We start from the raw sequence: 23,136 nt of genomic DNA, 5'->3' as shown, positions 1-23,136 counted from the left end.
GAGCAATCAGTTGTTCTGAAAGATAGCTCTGGAGAATTTATTGTACTGTGGTCTTAGTCATTCAGAGTTGTGTTTAATCAAAGTGACATTTCTCAGTGTTGATTACAAAGGAGACATTATATGAATGAAATATTTCCTTTGGGAAATAGAGGGGACTCCCAATGGGATTATGCTTTAGGGCTTTGAGAAGGAGGACAGGGAAGGGAGTGAAATTGAATTTCTGCCTCTGTGAGGAGCCAGGCCAAATTTAAGATGAACACATCCAGATTTGCTTCTTATTATTTTGTAATTTCATTAGTGTCTCTGATAAAAAGCAATCATGTAGTGTTTTAAAAACTTAAAATTAAAGCCTCTATAAATGTATATAAAGAATGAGAATGTTATTCTTTAATGAGTTAAAAGCCTGGACAGGAAGCTCCTTGAAGGTTGAATCCAGTTGCTTTAGCTTTTCTTCTTCTTCTTCTTGGTTTTAATACTAAACTAAAAGACAACCAACGTTTATAGACATCCACTTTCTGCACTTTACAGAAATGCATGGTAAGGCTGTTCCAGGACAAACTGTAGGAGTTGGTGGCAAGATGAACAGAGTCCTTGCTGGGGAGCTGGCAGAATACTAGCTCTACTACTTAGGAGTTGTATGGCCTCCAGCAAGTTCCTTAATCTCTTAGAGCCCCAGGTTCCTCAACCACAAAAACGAATCGCCTTGGAGGGCCGTTGTATTGCCTCCACATACAGTATCATAACAGATCTTAGGTATTAAATTATGATAATTATAATTATTAAGTGATAAATAAGTCATCAGCTAAAATCATTATCTTAACGCTGGGAAAGAGAGAACCTATTTAACAGAAGACCATATTTAAAATGGGCAGTCCATTAGATCATTATCCATGTCTCCAAGTCCAAAATGCCCCTAGAAATTACCAGCCTGGAAAATGTGATGAATTTCAGTAGTGCCTTTAAAAGACAACACGCCACTTGAATCTATAACCACTGAAAGCTGCATTCAGTCCTATTTTCAGCACAGATGTCAGATGTTCATAGCTGCAAGACCTTTAATGAGATGTGTCATTGCATCCATACCACCCAACGCTTCCCCGTGATCATGTTAAGCAGCCTAGACTGGAAGTCTCAGGCACTGAAAGCACCACTTCCGAGTAAGGCTGCCAAATGTAGGTGAGAAAGCCACTCCTAGCCAACATCACCATCTGGTACTGGATCTTCCTCAACTGTGTACCTCATTGAAAGAATAAAGCTGAACTCCCTGAAATCAAGAAGCATAATAACCTGCCAACATCCTCGTGCTCTTATCCAGATCAGAACCTGGCTCTTTCAGCATTTTCCAAAGTCTTAAGTGTACAATTATGAGCCACCACACTGGCAATAATCTAGGTAAATATACCCGTGCAGATTCTTTTCTGGAAGCAAAACAATGGTGTGGATAATTAAGTCTGTTCATGGCCACAATTTAAATTCTATCACAATTAACCTCCACTCGCTTCACATTATTTACTTCATCTGATAATTTGCTTCCTATCTGTACATATAGTCTGTTGCTAAAGGTGTACCAGAGCAAAGTATATATGATTAAAAGCCCAAATAAAATATTGGTGAAGTTCTTGAAGAAGACTAAGGAATTTATTCATGTCAGAAATCATTAATATCTGATACTCAAAAAGGCCCTATATGATATCTGTCCCATACAGAAATCATCTAATTTTAATATTTTCATACTCAAATGCAATATCTTTTATTTTAAGGAAATGACGGAAGTAAAAATGTATTATCCCACAGCATTTTTCCAGAATTCATTTCAATAGTTGCCTGAGCATTATCTAAGAACAGTGATTCTCAGCCTTAGGTGTACATTAGAGCTACCCGAGGATTCTTAAAAAATGTTAAAAAGTCTTTTGATCCATGTATGTGTGATATCTTTACATCCATTCAGATATACTATAATTTCCTTCTTCAGTATTTCACACTTTTCAGTGTATAAATCTTGCCCTTCTTTTGTAAAAAATTTTTAAAAATATTTTATTATTTTTACACTATTATAAATGGAATTATTTTCTTTAAAAATTATACACCCACCCACCCACACACACACACACACACACACACACACATACACATACACACATATATACGGTGCCTGGGCCCAGCCACCAGAGGTCATGATGGTGTTGTTTTGAGGTGAAAACCCGGGGAGCAGGATGGTTTTTGGTTTTTAAGTTGCCAGGAGACCCAACCTAACCCTCCTAGATCAGAATTTCCTAGGATAGTTGAGGAAATATGTTTTTAATATGTACTATCTTAGTGTGTTCTGGCAACTGTAACAAATTTTCATAGACTTGATGGCTTATAAACAATACAAATTCATTTCTTAAAGTTCTAGAGACCAGGATGAGATCCTTAAGCCAGCATGGGTTGCAAATTCACAGCTTCTTGTGTCTTCACCTGGTAGAAGGAGCAAAAGAGCTCTCTTGGGTCTTTTTGTTTTGTTTTTACATATAAAAGCACATTTAATAGACCCAAATATATTGTCTTATAGAATTTAAAAAGTCAGTAGTATTTAAAAGTTGATGTTTTAATATTTTCACTTTGCAAATTAACCAGATGTTCCTTTTAAACATTTATGAAGATTAATACCACTTATGTTGAATTCAACATACTCATTTTTAACTGTTAACTTGGGCCTCCTTGTTGATGGACTTTTTTTTATTAATTTATTTGTATGCGATACTGAGAATCAAAGCCAGTGCCTCACACATGCTAGGCAAGCTCTCTACCACTGAGCCACAATCCCAGCCCTTGAGCCTCCTTCTTAAAGGAACTGACCCCATTCAAGTGAGTTCCATTCTATGACCAAGCCGCACCTCTAAATACCATTACCTTGTGGGGTAAGCGTTCAACATATGAATGTGAAAATAAACAAACATTTCAAGTAAAGCAAGTTCTTCAGGTGATTAAGAAGATGGAACAGATTTTGAAACCAATTCCATAGCCATAAGGAAAAGGGATTTGCAAACTGGTTCTTGACATAACTTTGAAAAGAAATGGAACTAAACATTGAGCACAACTACATGCCAGACTACTTTGAAAAGTGCTGATGATTCATAGCATTTAGAAATCTACCTGATGGAGAAATTCTGCATAATCTTGGAGAAGAAAGAGAAACAAAACATAAACCTATGTATATTCTTCAATAGTAAAGTAGAAATTTATAAGGTACGTGTTAGCCAACAAGATGAAAGTGGTGCATAGAATGATTTTTATTAATACTAAAATATCCTGTGACTTGCAAACTCCTGAGTAACCTCTAAATAGCTTTGAAAAAAAATCACTACACCTTCTAAAATTTTTTTTTTTTTGCACTTGTGTTAGCTACCTTTAACAAATGCTACCCTCTCAACTGGAACTTCCTTCTCTGCCTACGCCAAACCATAAGCTTTCAGGAAATACACTCAGAACTCCTCTATAAATGTAAATAATTTTGGAAACTAAAGAATATTGAGAATAAAAAGACAAAGTCTTTGCATTTCTTATTGCTCTTGTTGCAGCCTACTTTTTCTTAGCCCTTGTGGGTCCTTTTAATCTTGGTAGGTATGTAAGTCAGGATTTATTATTGTCCATCAATCAGTAAACATGTGGTGGTTAAAAGGTCTTAAATGCAGGAAGTAAGAAAATGATACACCAAAATTGGGGTGTTGGCAAAAGAAGAGGGAGGAAAGGTATAAAAGCAGGTCCAAAGAGTGAGAGAGGTAGGAAGAGTATGAGAAAGAGAAGGAAGCAGTGCCCAACATTTCTCAATTTAAAATATGACTTCTGTTTTTATCTTGCTGCCTATTCATCAAGATCAATAGTCATCTTTTATTAAACTGATTTTTCTTTCAAAGCTCTGCTAAAAATAATTCACAGGTAAAAACAAAGAAGTAAAAAACAAAATTCTATTTGCTCCTTGTTTCTCCAAATACATGGCTGCCAGAATATTCTTTGAAGTACAGTGGGCTCAGGATTTTGCTAAAAGAAGCAACCACCATGAAATCAGTGCGCAAGTGTGTCACTGACTCTTCTAAACAGTTCAGTTTTATCCCACTGAATAGTCACAAATGCCCAGAGAATTATCTCAGTGTTGTTCAACGTAGAACTAAAATACTCGATCTGAAGTCTTTAAATTGTCCAGTAATACCATGAAGACCAAAAATTTGCAGGAAGTTTTCCCTACTCCTGGATATTTTCTCAGATTAGAAAAGACCACCTTAAATCACTTCTCCTAAAATCACTTAAAATCAATCCAAAGCATGTCAAAGTTGGTCAGTCCAGGAAATGACAAAAATATTCATGTGACTGTAAAATTATCACTAAATAAATTAAGTGAATATTTAAAATAAGTTATCTCAAAAGGATGGCTGAGCTTTCTACAACGATTTTTTTTTCTTATTTGTATTCAACAACATAGAATCATGAAGACAAGAAAAAATTGCTACTTATATACTACCAGTTATTTGCAGTTTCCAGTCTGTATTTAAAAGTAGAGTAAAGAAACATATTTTTACTGATGCTTTCAATTTTCCTTAATCACCGGTATTTGTTTTGCTTTAGTGCTTTGCTCTCTGACTTTCTGTGTGAGAGGTGCTTTATATATTCAATTTGCTAGTGAGCTATGAGATGAAAGGCATCTTAATGGTGAGTTAGAAGACGGTAGATTTTTATTTCTTTTATTTCTTTTCTTTTTCTTTACTGATGACACATATATAATTTCACCCTTAATTATCTGGGGCTTGTCCTGTCCATGGATCAACAAAGACATATATAAAACATGCCCATACTAGGTAATTCTTTCAGAAAATTATGCAATCAAATAGGTTGGATGGCATTTGTTAAAATACATTTAATACTTTATGTGAAATCACTCCTTATACATAGATATGCAGCACCATAATTCTTTGGTTTCTAACTACCTTTCCCAAGTCTTAAGTTTTAGAATAATTGTAATTTTTCTTTGACCTTCTTTAAAGCAATTCTGTTTATATCACTGCATGGTGTATAGAAAAGTCACATAGTGTCATCTTGGATTTTCTCAACAGTGCTGAGCTTTAAAAGGTGGGGAGGGGTTCCTAAAGACCAAAAGAACTATAACAATGCTCTCAGCTCCAGCATCTCGGTCTCTGCAGCAGAATTCAGCTGCACAGCTTGCAACAGCTTGAAAGGATACCCTAAGGCTGAGCCTCAGGACTCCATCCAGTTGTCCTAGAAAATTCTAACTTTGTACCTCACCTATATTGGGATAAATAAATTTCCATTAGTACACTACCATAAACCAGTTATCTCAGCATGACTGTATTCAATATTCTGTTATGTTCCTATGTCAATTATTCAGAGGAATTTTTAATGTTGTGTGTTTGGTTTAGTCATTTTTATAACAGATGGCACATCAGTAATCAATTAGTTATTTAATAGCCATTTATTGTGGACCTAGTTCTGTGCTAGGTCCCATGGAGACAAAGAATAAAGTGTTGTCATCAGCCATCTTGATAAACTACAGATGAGGATCAAAACTTACAAAAGTGAAATAATTGGAGAATGAACATTTGCTTTAGAAGTTCAGAGATGAAAACAAGTAGAATTCAAGAGAGTGTTGAATGAAAGACAAGAGACTTGATATAGAGACATGGAAAGCCAAGAAACATGAAAAGTCATAGAGACAAAAATAAGTGGGTATGTTTCTGGAACAATGAGGAAACTAGTCCAATTTGACATGTCTCCTTTCCAAACATAGACCATGTATCTGTCCACTTTCAACCCTTTCCTCTGCTGTCACTTTGGTTCAGTTTCCTCCTCATCATGCAGGCTACCATGCCTCTTCTACAATTCATAGAACTGGCACAATGATCTTTTTTTTCCCCACTTAAAATCAGATTTTACAGGCCCACTGCTCAGTTCCCTTCCAATGGCTTATCAATGCACTGAGAAAAAATCCAAACTCCTTTCCATGGCCACCAGGTCCTAAACGATGGAGACCACAATTACCTGTGTGATCTTCTCTTCTAACATTCTATCCCTTGCTCGCTCACTCCAACTTCACTGCTTTTTTTATTCCAAATCAGGATTGAAGAAAAATTAATATCAACAACACTTGCTTAGCACTACACAGCTTCAGTCTGTGTTCTTCACTCAATTCTTTACACAAACCTTGTTTAGACAGTGTGATCCTCATTTTAAAAAAGTACCCTGAATCTCAGAGGGCATTAGGTCACCATTCATGTGATTATCAGCATTGTGGCTCAAACCCATGTCTTCTGACCACCATTTCAAAGAGGAAGGACAATATTTATAACTAATGGTATATAAAATGTGATGAGAAGGATGAATGAAAGGTAATTTCAAATGTTAAAGCCTGTATTAATAAGGAAATTATAGTGTCATAAAACTGTAACTGCAAAGACCAGGAAAGATGTGCAAAAAGGACATCCAGCCCAATTACCCCCTCCTTAAGAGGCTACACCAGGACAGATGGCTTTTGCATACCATAGCATGAATTTCCAAAAGTCACTTTAGTTCTCCAAGTCTCAGATGTCTTTTCTAAAAAAGAGGGGAAAAAACTTTTGTGATATTGGGTTAGGCAAACATTTCTTAGAAACAACCCAAAGCATGATCCATGAAAAAAACAACCTAAATAATTACATTTCATCAAAATTAAGAACCTTTGCTCTTCAGAAGGCACTGTTTATAAAATGAAAAGACAATTCACAGACTGGAAGAAAACATTTGCAAGTCACATATTTGATAAAGGACTTATATCCTTATATGTTTAAAGAACTCTTAAAACTGAATAACAAAAAAGTAAACCACACAATTTTTTGATGGGCAAAATGTTTGAACAGAAAACATCATCAAAGAAGATACACCGATAACCAATCAGCACTTGAAACGATGTTCAATGTCACTAGGGAAATGCACAGTACAACCACAAGACACGAATGTAAATTTGCCATACCCAGCATAGAAGGATAAGAACTCTCACATACATGTCCATTACAACTACTTGAAACCACTTTGAAACTTCCTAAAATGAGCCAGGTATGGTGGTGCATGCCTGCAATCCCAGCTGCTCAGGAGGCTGAGACAGGAAGATGGTAGTTCAAAGCCAGCCTCACAATTTAGCAAGGCCCTAAATAACTTAGATCCTGATGCTAAATAAAAAATACAAAAAAGGGCTGAGGATGTGGCTCAGTGAGTGCTAAGCACCTCTGGGTTCAATTCCTGGTATGTAAAAAAAAAAAAAAAAAAGAAACAAACAAAACTTGCTAAAATGTTAAATATGTATCTACATAATGCCAGCTATTCCACTTTGAGGTATCTAATCCCCCCAAAATGAATGTCTATGTCTATACTAAGAATTGTCCATGAAAGTTCATGATAGCATTACTCTTACTATCCATGAGCTAACCAGGATCAGTGGCACATGCCTGTAATCCCAGGAGCTCAGGAAGCTGAGGCAGGAGGATCTCAAGTTCAAAGCCAGCCTTAGCAAAAGCAAGGTGCTAAGCAACTCAGTGAGACCCTGTCTCTAAATAAAATACAAAAATAGGGCTGGGGATGTAGCTCAGTGATTGAGTTCCCCTGAGTTCAATCCTTGGTACCAAAAAAAAAAAAAAAATAGCCATGAGCTAGAAAAGATATCTATCAACATATGAATTAATAGAAAGCACTATATTTACACAACAGAATACAACTTGTCAATAAAAAAGAATGGCCTATTCATAAATACAATAAACTAAGAGAATCACCTTTGTGATTCTCAAAATAAACATGCTAAGTAAAAGAAGCCAAATAGTAAATACGGAAAGGTAGCATTCAATTTACCTCTCCACCATACTCCCTCCACCACAAAATGTCTCTAAATTGCAATCTCATTGGTGATGACAGAAAAAATATCAGTGGAGATGGGGACACGGTGGTAAGAAGAGGTAGAAGCAAATTAAAAAGTGTATTGATTTTAATTCTTTCACTACAGGAGTTTTAGTAAGAAAGTTGAGGCCTAATCTGACATAATGGAGATTTGGGCCTACTTTTTCTTCCATTAGGTGCAAGATCTCTGGTTTAATTCTTAGGTCCTTGATCCACTTTGAGTTGAGTTTTATGCATGGTGAAAGATAGAGGTTTAATTTCATTTTGTTACATGTGTATTTCCAGTTTTACCAGCAGCATTTGTTGAAGAGGCTATCTTTTCTCCAATGTACATTTTTGGCATCTTTTTCTAATATAAAATAACTGAAGTTATGTGGATTAGATTCTGTGTCCTCTATTCTGTACCAAATGGAATGGATTTGAACTAAAAAGCTTCTTATCAGCAAAAGAAACAATCAGTGAGGTGAATAGAGAGCCTACAGAATGGGAGCAAATCTTTACCACAAGCACATCAGATAGAGCACGAATCTCTGGGGTACATAAAGCAGTTAAAAACCTTAACACTAAAAAAATAAGTAAACTTAACCAATAAATGGGCCCAGGAACTGAACAGACACTTCTCAGAAGAAGTTATACAACCAATCAACAAACATGAAAAAATGTTCAACATCTCTAGCAATTAAAGAAATGCAAATCAAAACCACTCTAAGATTTCATCTCACGCCAGTCAGAATGGCAGTTGTCAAGAATACAAACAACAGTAAGTGTTGACGAGGATGTGGGGGAAAAGGCACACTCATACATTGCTGGTGGGACTGCAAATTGGTGCAGCCAATCTGGAAAGCAGTATAGAGATTCCTTGGAAAATTTGGAATGGAAACATAATTTGACCCAGCTATCCCACTCCTCAGTTTATACCCAAAGAACTTAAAAACAGCATATTACAGAGACACAGTCATATGGATGTTTATAGCAGCACAATTCACAATGGCTAAATTATGGAACCAACCTAGATGCCTTTCAGTAGATGGATGGATAGGGAATCTTTGGTAGATATACACAATGGAACATTACTCAGCATTAAAAGAGAATCGAATCATAGCATTTGCAGGTAAATGGATGAAGTTGGAGAATATAATGCTAACATAAAATAACCCCCCAAACCCAAAGGCCGAATGTTTTCTTTGATATGAGGATATATGTGATTCATAATGGCAATAGGAGAGAAGCTCAGGAGGAATAAAGGAACTTCAGATAGGGCAAAGAGGAAGGAAGGGAAGGGAGGGGGTCAGGAGGTAGGAATGATGGTTGAATGAGCTAGACATCATTACCCTGAGTACATTTATGAAGATATGAATGGTGTGAAAATACTTTGTGTACAATCAGTGACTTGAAAAATTGTGCTCTATATGTGTAATATGAAATGAATTGCATTCAAAAGTGTCTTGAGGAATTTTTTGGAGTGATAGATATGTTCCTTATATTGAATGTGGTAATGATTTCATGGGTACATAATGTCAATACTTATCAAATTATACCTTCATATAAAATATACATATCTGGATATACAATTATATATAGTATAGTTATATATAGTATAAAACTAATCTATTTTTGTGCCAATACTATACTATTTTGATTACTATTGTTTTTCTCTCACTTTTTTTGTTTTAAGAGCTTTATTTATATATGCATATATAAAATTGAACTGCTTTATTTAAAAATATTTATATATGTATATACATATAATACTTATATATGTATATACATATACATATATTTATATACATGCTTTATTTAAAAATATTTATATATGTATATACATTTATATATATATAATTGTATATACATATATAAATATTTTTAAATAAAGCAATAATTGTATATACATATATATAAATATATTAATATTTTTAAATAAAGCAGTTCAATTTTATATCTCAATAAAACTCTTAAAACAAAAAAAGAGAGAGAAAAAAACAACAGTAATCAAAATAGTATAGTATTGGCACAAAAATAGATTAGTAGAATAGAATTGAGTCAGAAAATAGACCTACATTTATATTATCAATTGATTTTTAATGACGATGTCAAATAAACCAATGAAGTAAAGACCATCTCTTCAATAAATTGTTACAGAATAACTGAAATTCCATATAGGAAACAAATAACACATATCACCTACCGAAAAAATTCAAAGTGGATCATTGAGTTGATATAAGTTCTAAAACCGAAAAACTAATTTTAAAAGTTGTAATGGAAAATATTTATGACCCAGGTGTAAATTGTATTGTTTACATAGGACACAAAAAGTATGAACCAAAGACCCCCCAAAAAAATCAAATTGGATTATTTTCAATTAAAAGTTTTGCTTATCCAAAGTTGTCATTCAGAAAATGAAAAGGCAATTTGTGATTATAAGAAAATATTTGTAGAACATATATAATGAAATATTTGCATCCAGAATATATGAAAAACTTTTACACATCAATAATAGGAAGACAGATTGTACAGTTCAACAAAGTGGAAGATTCCATTATGGCTCCATTTTTTTCTTGGTACTCCTTCTCACAGGGAAAAGGAAAAAAAATATTACATGTAACACAGAAAACAAATATAGGAAGATTCTGAAAGGTAGAAAGAGGACAGATGCTGCCTAGGAACCTTGGAACTTGAACAAAGATGGCAGTGAGTCTCATGGGATTTTTTTTCTCTTAAGCTGGGGCAATGGAGAAGGCTGGACCAGGAGCAACCAACCAGCTGAGAGAGACAAGAGCCAGAGCGAGAGGGAACTCCCAGAAAAGCCTGCTCCCCTTAGTCAAAGAACTAGGAAAGGGTCCCTGATATAGGAGAAACTTTTTTTTTTTTTTTTTTGCAATACTTGCCCTGCTCTGGCAAAATACTCTGAAATAAACTGTCCGTCCTTCACTGTCCCTTATACTTTAAGCAAAGATGAGGGGGATTCTAGTATTCTACACACACACCTGCAAAAGCCAGGGGGCCGCTGATTTCCCACCAAGGTGGTGTTGGTGGACAAGTGAGGAGCTGCTCTTCCACCCTCGCCCAGTGGAGGCGCTCTAATGCACCCGCGTGGTGATGGCAGCTGGGTGCAGCAGCGGGGCTGTCTCCATTCCCAAACACCAGGTGAATGAGAATGTATAAGGTTGGGCTGGTCTTCAATCAATCAGCCATCGGATTCCTCATCTTCCATCCCTCGGTTCCCCTCCTCTCACTGTGTGATACTCTCCTGTGTAGTGGAGGAAACAGTCTTGGTTGAATCCACCTCCCTGGTGTTTCACAGCTGGGCTCACACAGCCCCAGACACAGCACAGAATGCAAGGTCGCATGCACTATTCTCACACTATGCTCACGTTAAGTTCATGACCACCAAGGCCGCCCCTCACCACTGCTCTGTCTCCTTGTGCTGTGAAAACCAGAAGATACAGGAACGTTCATCTCTAAGCTTTAGACATTTTCCGGGCTCCTGAGGGGTATTCCAGTGACTGGGCATCCTTTAAGCTTCTTCAGTTCCACAGTTAATTCAAGTATTTTCTCTCTTTAAAGCACTTTACAGAAAAAGTTTTTTGAGCTCCAATTTAGATACAAGGGTGTATACTCTTATTATATCTATTCTAAAGAGAAATAAAGCAAGGATAATGAAACAGATAAGACAGATTGATATGTATACACTTCTTAAAAATCTAATAAACAATATTTGCAAAATCTGGTTCATGCTAACATGCCACCAGTTAATACTTACATTTTAATAAAAGCATTAAAATCAGCAACTGTTATCTGAAGTAACTCAATGCTGTTTTATTTGTGCCTCTCTGTGTCTCCCAGGTTTTATTGGCTCATGAACCTAAATGCAACTGTTGTCTTCCTGGGAATATCTTACATCCAGCACTCAGGGGCCTGGACCCTTGTTTTACTTATTCCTATTATGTCTACACTCATGGCTCTGATAACTCTTCATATGATGTACTGTAACCTCATTTATCAACCAGAAAAATGTAAGTAAATCACAGTCTGCATTGAACTTTTGTTGTTGTTGTTTTTTTCACTATAGCTCCTTAATCTTTAATTTCCTGTAACTTGTTTCAACTTATTGAATTTGAAGATTCTGCTAATTATTACAATTGATAGCCATAGAATCTGCAAGAACATCTATAATTTCTCTCTTCTTTTCTTTTTTTCCTTGTTGAAACAGCTTCAGTTTATTGGAATATTTCAAATATAAATAAAAGTAGAAAAGAATAATGTATGAACCCCACCCACCTTGCTCTCAGCTTCAGCAATGATCTCCTCATCTCCACTCACCCTTGTTCTATCCAACCCTGTAATTTGAAGCAAAACCAAGTGTTATAGAATTTTATTAGTGTACTTTAATTATATACCTCATATATAATTAAAGTACAATAATATATATTACATATTATATATAATATATATTATATATTATAGGAATGTATATATACATAAAAGTAAAATACATTTTAAAAACAATCACAAAGTCCTTATTATTTGAACACCCATACCCATATAAGTATTTGTGGACAGAGGAAATTTCTTTTTTTAATTTTTAACTGATACATCAAACGATAAAAATTGTACATATTTGTGGGTACCATGTGATGTTTGATATAGGCCTATATTGAGTAATGTTTGAATTTATGTTAAATGTACTTGTCTCCTCAAACATTCATCACTTCTTTATGGCAAAAACATTAAAGTCATTTCTTCTAGTTTTTAGAAATGGTCAGCAATTGCTGCTATCTATAGTCACCCTACTCTGCAATAGAGCAACAGAACTTTTTAGTCCTAAGTGTAAATTATTCCCATTGATCAACCTTCCCCATCCCTCCTTTTCCCTCAGCTCTCCCCAGACTCTGGTACCATCGACTCTCAACTTCTATGAGGTTGACTTTTTTTTTTTTTTTTTTTTTTAGATCTGCATACAACTGAGCTTGTGGGGTATTTGTCTTTTTGTGCCTGGCTTACTTCACTGGAAATAATCTCCAGTTCCATCTGTGTTGTCACGGGTGACAGGGTTTCATTCTTTTCTTTTGCTGCATGGTATTCCATGATATCTGTGTTTCATATTTTCTTTATCTATTCATTAATTGATGGGCACTTAGGTTACTTCCATTCCTTGGCTGTCAAGAAAAGGGCTGAAATGAACAAAGGAATGCAGAAAGAATTTAACACCGTCAACTATCTATCTATCTCATCATTGCTAAAATCTCTCTGCTTGTTTTAATATTTTTATTAAATATATTAAATATCTATGAAATGATAAACAATATAAGTATTTGGGGTTTTTTTGTTTGTTTCAAGGTTTGTCCAAATAAAATCCAAATAAGGCTCATACATTCCAAATGTCAAATATGTCCCTTGAGCTATATGTGCTACTCATGCATCCCTGTGTCTTAAGTTATTTTTTTTTTTAAGAAACCTGACCATTCTGTAGAACCTTTACTGTAGAGTGGATTTTGATGATCACATCCACAGGTGTCATTAAACAAAATTTTCCTCTCTGTATTTCTTGTAAATTTTCTAATAGAACCAGATACTTGATCAGATTCTAGTTTTGTTGTTGTTGGTGGTGGTGGTGGTGATGAAATACTCTAGTGATGTCATTACCTACTTCAATCCAGAGACATAATAATGTCTTTGCTTTTGCAGTATGAGCACCTATTGACAGCTTTTGCCTAAATCCACTAGTCCGTCCAGGAAAAAATATGAGATCTGCACTGAATATTAGATCCCTAAACAATACAATGTAACAATTCCTTAGAAATTTTCATCTTACAACACTGAATTTCTGTATCCACTAGATAGGATTTCCCATCCTCCTCCCAGCCCTTGATAACATCCTTTCTATTTTTTGTTTCTATGATTTTTAACTACTTTAAATATTTCCTATAATTTTATAGTATTTGTCCCTTTATGACTGAATTATTTTGCCTAGCCTTATATCTTCAACTTTCATCTATTTTGTAGCATGTGATTGGATTTCCTTCTTTTTAAGGCTATATAATATTCCATATATGTATATACCTCAATTTTCTTTATGCATTCATCAATGTCAGTGGACGCCTGGATTGCTTTCACCTCTTGGGTAATGTAAATAATGCTGTCAGGAACATCAGTGTACAAATACTTCAAGATCCTGCTTTGAATTTTGGGGGCTATATACTCACAAGTGGATAGAATTCCTAGATCATGTGGTAATTCTGCTTTTAGTTTTTTAAGGAATCATCACACCATTTTCCAAAATGGCTGCACCATTTTACATTCCCATTAACAATTCTCCACAATTTCTCTGCATCTTCACTGACACTTGGTATTTCATGTTCATTTAATGGTGGCCATCCTGACAGTGTGTGGTGTATCTCATTGTGCTTTTGATTTGATTTTCCCTAATGGTTAGTGGTGTTGAACATCTTTGCATGTACTTATTAGCCATCTATATCTTCTTTGATGAAATGTCTATTCAAGTACTTTGTTCATTTTTTAAATTCAGACCATATGGGGGTTTATTTTTTTTCTATCTTTACACCTCTGACCCAATAGAAATTACATAATAGCCTACAGGATGGGAGAGAAATCTTTGCCACATGCACCTCAGATAGATCATTAATTTCTGGGATAAATAAAGAACTCAAAAAAACTTAACACCAAAAAATTAAATAACCCAATCTATAAATGGGCTAAGGAACTGAACAGACATTTAACAGAAGATACAAAATCGATCAACAAACATATGAAAAAATGTACAACATCTCTAGCAATTAGAGAAATGCAAATAAAAACTACTCCAAGATTCCATCTCACTCCAGTCAGAATGTCAATTATCAAGAATACAAGCAACAATAAATGTTGGCAAGAATGTGGGGATAAAGGTAACTCATACATCACGGGCAAGACTACAAATTGGTGCAGCCAATCTGGAAAGCAGTATAGAGATTTCTCAGAAAACCTGGAATGGAACCACCATTTGACACAGTTATCCCACGCCTTGGTTTATACCCAAAGGGCTTAAAATCAGCATACTACAATGATGTAGCCACATCAATGTTTATAGCAGCTCAATTAACAATAGCTAAACTGTGGAACCAACCTAGATGCCCTTCAATAGATGAATGGATAAAGAAATTGTGGTATATATACACAATGGAATATCACTCAGCCATAAAGAAGAATGAAATTTGGCATTTGCAGGTAAATGGATGGAATTGGAGAATATCATGCTAAGAGAATGCTAATTCACAATAAGGGCAGAGGCTGCTAGGGAAGAATAGAGGTACTCTGAATTACACAGAGGGGAGGGAAAGGAGGGAAGGGGTAGGGTGTTAAGACTGATAGTAGAATGAATTGAATATAATTACCCTGTGTGCATATATGATTACAGGACCCCTGTAACTCTACATTATGTACAATCAAAAGAATGAGAAGTTATACTCCATTTATGTATAATGTGTCAAAAGGCATTCTACTATCATGTATAACTAATTAGAACAAATACAAAAAAAGTTTTTTAAAGAATAGGTTTTAAGAATAAACCCAATTGCCTCTCTTTCTCCAAATCACTATCAAGTTATGCAATCTCATTTATTAAGTCTGTGTGTTTCCTGGTGATTTGAGATGCCTTCTTGATTCCACACTTGCACTTGCCTTTCTGGAATTTCCATTGTCCCTTGGTCAGTCTTTCCATTCATTTTAACTCTCCTCTTAATTTATGACTTATTTCTCTTTCACTGTTACCATCATCTCTACTACTTACCTGCACAACTACCACCAAGAGCAATGCAGCGCTTCGGAGCTTTCATGAGTGCCATTCACCAGTGTCACATTGTTTCTGCCACACACCTGTGAGGCAGGTGGGAAGGGCAGCACTGTGTCTTCTTTCAGAGAGACTCCATAGAGTATAACAAACTGGTGAGAAACAGGGTGATAGGCCTCAGCTCCTATAGCACCCTGAGCCTATATTGCCATTTCATTTACCATATAATGCTGAAACTGCCTCTTTAGGAATTAGAAATCCTGTGTCTCATAAATAGTTGGAATACAGAAATAGCTCAATCAGTGTTTGTGTTTCTTAAACTGAGTGCAGAATCTGAGACATAATTCAATTAAATGACTTACTCATAGAAAATAGTGGAATTAGAACTCAAGCCTTATTTTTCCTGGGCTTGAACTCATTCTATTACACCACCTATTGAGGCAGTGAAGCACTGGAAAATATCATCCACAGAAGCCCCTGCCCAATTCTCAGAGCTCTGTGCTGCAGGCCATCACCTAGCCATACATGTCCTCTCACTAATCTACAGTCCGGGTCAATATGCAAAAAGTTGTCTCTGCGTGCCACAGACAGCAAAAATACAGAAAACTGTAAAACATTTTTTTCTTTGGCTAAAAAATCATTTACACATTCTCCAGAGTGTCTAATTATCAAGTAGTTTAGGTTTTTTGTGAATATAGATGCATACACACAAACACACATTTATACATATACATTGCTTTTAGGTTATAATTTTCAAAAGCACTATTTACATCCATCCATTTGCTTCCCAATATCTTATTTGAAAATATATTCATCTGAATAAATAAATCTAATTCTTGTTCAAACAGTACATATCTATATAACCAATTCTGTTTATTGCCGGTCTGTTATAGTCTATATATTACATTTTTATCATATGATAAGGTAAACATCCTTTGAATCTTAACAAGAAAAAAAAATTATTAGCTGCGGGAATAATTAGCATAGAAATCGTTCATCCATGGTTCTTGTTCCACAAGTCTCTCTACCCGATGAATATTTGGGATGACTATTTTTGTTTTCTTTGTTTTGTTTTGTTTACTATTTCCAAATTATTAGATCACCCAACTATGATGAAGTAAAACTCTATCCTCCCTCTGGCAAAGTATCTGATCCTTATTTTGGCATCTTCTTTTCTGATGACTAAATTGGAAATTCCTCAAAGCTGTAATTCAAAGCCATAGGTGACCTTAAAGAAATGATTTTTTATATGCTACCTTTTATTTTAAGGTAACTTTTCAAATGTGGACCATGCATTCCATTATGTTTAGCTGTCAAGCACGGCCTTCATTTGCATTTCTTCCCACTGCTATAATTTTGAGAACTGGCAGGTGACCAAAGGAGAAAAAATGTGCATCTACCATCTAGAGTGCAATGTAGGCTTTTTTATTATAATTAAGTAGCATAGATATTCATGATTAGATCAAGGTCAGAGGAGCAGAACATCAGAGCCAAGGACTTAAAGGTACAAAGAATAGAAAAATGGCTTTCTAAAAGTTTTTTTTTAAATAGTAATAGCTACAATCTTTAAGTTTTGAAATAAAACATTTAAAATAGCTCATCTGTTTTATTTTAAAATGTGCATGCCTGGTGTGTTTGTCGTGCATATTTAAACCAGGGTTTGAAGTCTCAGTTGAATTTTTCATTCCAGTTTTTTTTTTCCGACTTCCCACTTCTGCTCCTGATGCACAAAAGTAATTTGAGAATTATAATGACAGTGGATTTTTTTTAAGGCTGAGTCTATATGACACCCCAAATTATTTGTATAAAGGCATGATTTTCTCTTAAGTCTAATGGATTAATCCAAGGAGGTGGTGCAATGCTTAGATGTAGGTGATTTCAACAGAATATCCATCCTGACATTAAATGGTAACTACAGTTACACATGACAGCTGTCACTCCACTTGGCAGACAGATGACTGTCTCGTTCCCTTTCTTGCACTCTCTGGCTGGCTTATTGGTTCCCTCTCAGTCTAGCTGATCAATTTAGATTTATCACTTCACCGATCCCTTTCCCTGATATGACCCATCTGGCACATTGTCTATCTCTTCTCAGTCTCTTGACTCATCTTCCTCCTTTGATAAATTGCTAACTGATATGGATACCTAGTATTCGTTTCAGAAATCTTGTCTCTTTTACACACCCGAGTCAGATGGCATTTGGTGTCATCTGTACACCATATGCTCTGTTTCGTATTGACCTCTCTCGTCACCTTGACAAACATATGTTCCACATTTGATTTGACATTTTGACTTGGTTATCTAATAATTTCAAAAACTGAACCAAAACCAAACTCCTAACTTACCCTACTGCAAGCTGGCACCATTTTGGTTTACTCCTTAATATAAGCTGAACACCCAGTTGTTTAAGGAGAAAAAAGGAGTCGGCCTCAAATAGTCTCATTTCTCCAACCACTTCCCACATCAGAAAATTCCACCGATGGTTCACCAGTGCCTCCCCTTCTGTCCATTTCTCTTCATTGCCACCACTGCACTCGTCCATGTCACTTCCATCCCTTGCCTATCTCCAGGTTTCTTCTCTTGTCCCCTAAAATCCAACATCCACACAGCTACCAGAGTTCCAGAGTAACTGTTAAAAAGTACACGTTAAGATATCTCTATTCTGGTGCCCTAATCTCCAGAGTATACAAAGAACTCAAAAAATTAAACAATAAGAAAACAAATAACCCAATCAACAAATGGGCCAAGGATCTGAACAGACACTTCTCAGAAAAGGATATACAATCAATCAATAAATACATGAAAAAATGCTCACCATCTCTAGCAGTCAGAGAAATGCAAATCAAAACCACCCTAAGATACCATCTCACTCCAGTAAGATTGGCAGCCATTATGAAGTCAAACAACAACAAGTGCTGGAGAGGATGTGGGGAAAAGGGTACACTTGTACATTGCTGGTGGGACTGCAAATTGGTGTGGCCAATTTGGAAATCAGTATGGAGATTCCTTGGAAAGCTGAGAATGGAACCACCATTCGACCCAGCTATTCCCCTTCTCAGACTATTCCCAAAAGACCTAAAAAGAGCATACTACAAGGATACAGCTACATCAATGTTCATAGCAGCACAATTCACAATAGCTAGCTAGGTTGTGGAACCAACCTAGATGCCCTTCAATAGATGAATGGATAAAAAAAATGTGGCATGTATACAAAATGGAATATTACTAAAAAATAACAAAATCATGGCATTTGCAGGGAAATGGATGGCATTAGAGAAGATTATGCTAAGTGAAGTTAGCCAATCCCTAAAAAACAAATGCTGAATGTCTTCTTTGATATAAGGGGGGCAACTCAAAACAGAGTAGGGAGGAAGAGCATGAGAAGAAGATTAACATTAAACAGGGACGAGAGGTGGGAGGGAATGGAAAGAGAAGGGGAGTTGCTTGGAAGATGGAAGGAGACCCTCATTGTTATACAAAATTACATATAAGAGGATGTGAGGGGAAAGGGGGGAAAAGAGAGAAAGAGAAATGAGTTATGGTAGATGGGGTAGAGAGAGGTGATGGGAGGGGAGGGGGGATAGGAAGGGGATAGGAAGGGCAGCAGAATACAACAGACACTAGTATGGCCGTATGTATAAACGTGGCTGTATAACCAATGTGATCCTGCAATCTGTACATGTGGGAAAAATAAGAATTCATACCTCATTTGAATCAAATGTATGAGATATGATATGTCAAGATCATTGTAATGTTTTGAGCAACTAATAAATTTCTGATGTTTTCACACACAAAAAAGATATCTCTATTCTGATTGCACCTTCTAATGGTTTCCCATAAACTGAGGGTGAACTTCAAGCTCCTTTTGGCCTGTATGGTCTAACACCTCACCCCCTCTTAGACTCATCTTTTCCCCAGTCTTTTTCTATCTCAGCTACTACCCCATTCACTTTCACTGTTCCAGAACCTCTTCCAGATACTTTCTCCTTCATGATGTGCCTGACACATGTCCCTCCAGACCTTTTGACTGCTTTTAGTCATTCAGTCCTCAGTTCAAGTGTCATTTCCCTAGAGGTTTCCTCTATTCTTACCCCACAGGAGGTCTCTCCTATCAGCCCATTTTATTTTCATCATAGAACTAGCCTAATATCTTCCTATCTCTCCCACCACAGAGGAGACCAGCAGTTTACACATTTTGTTCACTGCTATATTCCCAGGGCCTAGAATAGTCCCTGGCTCATAGTAGATGCTCAATAACTCTGTTGAACAATTGAGCTATCACACTCACATTTCCTTGGCATCTATCATGTGTAGTAGTTGTGCCAACTGGAGTTTCAAATCTCATTCATACTTAATAATTTCCTCTTTCTTGACCATTTTATTTTTGTTCCTTCATGACACTACATCAGATACATTTTGTTTAAATAAGTTTTTTAAAAGTGGATAGTCAGTTAATACCAGTGCTACTCAAAACCTAGTCAATGGATCAGGGCTGATCTATAAACTGTTTGTAACTCGTAAATAACAAACTTTGAAAGAAAATACATAGAAATACTTATGGAAAGTTACATTTTATGTCTGCCAAATCTCAAAATAAAATATAGGGTATTTCATTCTCATTGTATTTCATAAACATATTGATTACAGCTTGAGAACTTTTAAAAAACTTATTATTTATTTGTTTGTTTATTTGTTTGTTTTGCAGTACTGGGGATTGAACCCAGGGCTGTGCACATGCTAGGCAAGCACTCTACCCATGAGCTATATTCCCAGTCCAATATCTTATTTTTAACACAGCTTAAGAAGCACTAATCTATCTGCCTTTAGAAATAACATTTGTAATATTTAATTATTTTTAATAAATTATATTGATTCAGCATGTATTAGGATTAGATCCAAATTGGATGGGGAGATGGTATCAGGGATTGAACTCAAGGGCACTCAACCACTGAGCTCCATCTCCAGCCCTATTTTGTATCTTATTTAGAGACAGGGTCTCACTGAGTTGCCTAGCACCTCGCCATTGCTGAGGCTGGCTTTGAACTCATGATCCTCCTGAGCTGCTGGGATTACAGGTGTGTGCCACCATGCCTGGATAGATCCAAATTTAACTTGCAAAAATAGTGATTTTTTAAAACACAAAACAAGAAAATGTGTGGTTAAAACATTATAGTCAATACAAATCACTGAATTGGCTGGGGGGGGTGGGCAGTGGCTGGGGGCAGGGGTACTGGAGATTTAACGCAGTAGTGCTTTATCACTGAGCCACAACCCCAGCCCTTTGATTTTTTTGTTTTGAAACAGGCTTTTGCTAAGTTGCTGAGGCAGGCCTCGAACTTGCCATCCTCCTGCCTCAGCCTCCAGAGTCGCTGGGATTACAGGCATATGCCACTGCACTGGACCAAGTTCCTGGATTTTAAAAAATTGTGTATGGAGGATGAATTGGGGAAAATATCTTTAGAAATAATCCTTATTGCAAATAAGTGTCATTTAATAATAAAGCCTATTTGAAAATATAAAGTAATCTGGATCAATTCTAATAATAACCCTACTGTCTATGGCACTGTTTTGCAAGAGTGGAGCAGAGAACGGGTTGATGAGCAACAGAGACAAGATTATAAGGAAATGTCATGAAGTTAAGCCTCCTATTCCAGGTCTGTTCAGATTTAGTCTCTCCACTGTTCATCAACATGTTCTCAGTTCTCATCTTTCTTAAACCTTAAGTAAACTAATTGTAATAGCTAGGAAAGTCTCAAAGCAGTTCTTTCTGCAAAAATAAAAAGCTGCCCATTACTTCTTTTCTAAGAGACACAAATCTCAGTCATTCACAGATACCTCTATCCCCTTGAATATATCAGTCCCTGGGCCTTCATCTATGTCTGGCAGTCATGATTAAGAAGAAGTAAAGACAACCATAGATATAAGCCTATCTCCTGCCAGCAATTATTCTGACATACTTCCATATAACCTAGACACACCTCACAAAGGCCACTGAAGAGCCACAACTGCAATCATTCTTGGTCACTACCAATTTGGACTGGATTAGATTCAGTGACTTAGAGGTGAAAGGCTCCATATTCAATTACCAGGCCCCCAGCTTCCTCAATTAATCAAAGACTGACATAATGAGTCTATTACAACTCTTAAAGAAAAGATCAGATCAAATCAACATAACCAACTTCCTAACTATAAAAAGAAACATTAACCAATATTATTTATTTGAATACAAAGCCCAAGACTCTATGGTATTTAGGGATCTTGTTAGAATATATTTTATCAAGAATTTTATTATAGGAAATCTGAACGCAGTCAAAATGACAATCAAGCTATATTTGGAACTCCTATATCAGACTTCTTTGGGGAAATCCAAATGTTTTCACATTTATTATACTATTTTTCTTGGAACCATAGTTTGGTGTCTCTGTAGTTCGTGGAATGATTTATCTGGTCAAAGGGAGTGCTGTGAAAAATTGTAACAATCACAATGACACAGCTGAACTGCTAACCGTATGGGGGTATCTTATCTATCATTGTATTAGGAAGTCCGAATGGATTAAAAAAAAAAAAAAGCAGAATCTGAAAGATCATAAAAGAAGCAACAATTAAGTTTCGAATCACTAGCAGTAACTGCTAACATCTGAGGCAATAAAATGCTTCTGTACTAAAGCAACAGCAATATAAACCCAGGGGAAACTACTGGAAAAGTCAAAAGCCAACTTATCCTATCTGAACTTTCAGTAACACTATCAACATTCATAAAGTTGTTAAAGAGTTCAAAGTTTAACCTCGTGTCTGATATTCAAGGATAAAGTCAAAGCAAAGAATACATTTCCCTTCATCTCTGTGTCAAAATAAGAACCACCCTCTACCTGCCAAGTAAAGTGAAGATTATTTATATAATGATTTATATTTTAAAAAAACAGTACTGGTTCTTTGTGTTGAGGATGTAAAAGAAAGTTCAGGTTATCTTATTCATTAATGAGTTAAAGTGTGAGACTTCTGAGAGACTCTGAAATCCTTTACTTTGGTGTTTTCTTTTGTCACCTTTTTTCCCTATTTAATATGTTCCCATTGATCTTACCTTTTTCATTTTTTACATCAGCTGTCAGGCACCACCCTGGGCTGGTCATCAGGATGCCAGAATCCTTGTCAGGAGCTTGTTCCTTTGAATGAAACCCCTTGGGTGCTGAAACCTTTTCAGTCATTTTGCCCTTCATCCTTCTTTTTTTTTAAATTTTTTATTGTTGGTTGTTCAAAACATTACAAATTTCTTGACATATCATATTCCTCACTTTGATTCAAGTGGGTTATGAACTCCCACCTTCACCCCATACACAGATTGCAGAATCACATCAGTTACACATCAATTGATTTACATATTGCCATACTAGTGTCTGTTGTGCTCCGCTGCCTTTCCCATCCTCCACCATCCCCCCTCC

General features: G+C 36.0%; 1 protein-coding gene across 1 annotated transcript in view; it reads left to right on the top strand.

Moving 5' to 3' along the window:
• Positions 1–23,136, top strand: part of Slc15a5 (solute carrier family 15 member 5) — an 85,387-nt gene that overhangs the window by 7,459 nt on the left and 54,792 nt on the right. The window contains exon 3 of the mRNA XM_015498297.2: positions 11,755–11,924. Within this exon, the coding sequence (XP_015353783.1) occupies positions 11,755–11,924 (170 nt within the window). The remainder of the gene's footprint in view (positions 1–11,754; positions 11,925–23,136) is intronic.

This window comes from Marmota marmota, unplaced genomic scaffold (assembly GCF_001458135.2).
Source record: "Marmota marmota marmota unplaced genomic scaffold, marMar, whole genome shotgun sequence".
In the NCBI taxonomy this organism is placed as follows: Eukaryota; Metazoa; Chordata; class Mammalia; order Rodentia; family Sciuridae; genus Marmota; species Marmota marmota.
This window is presented reverse-complemented; position numbering and strand designations above follow the sequence as displayed.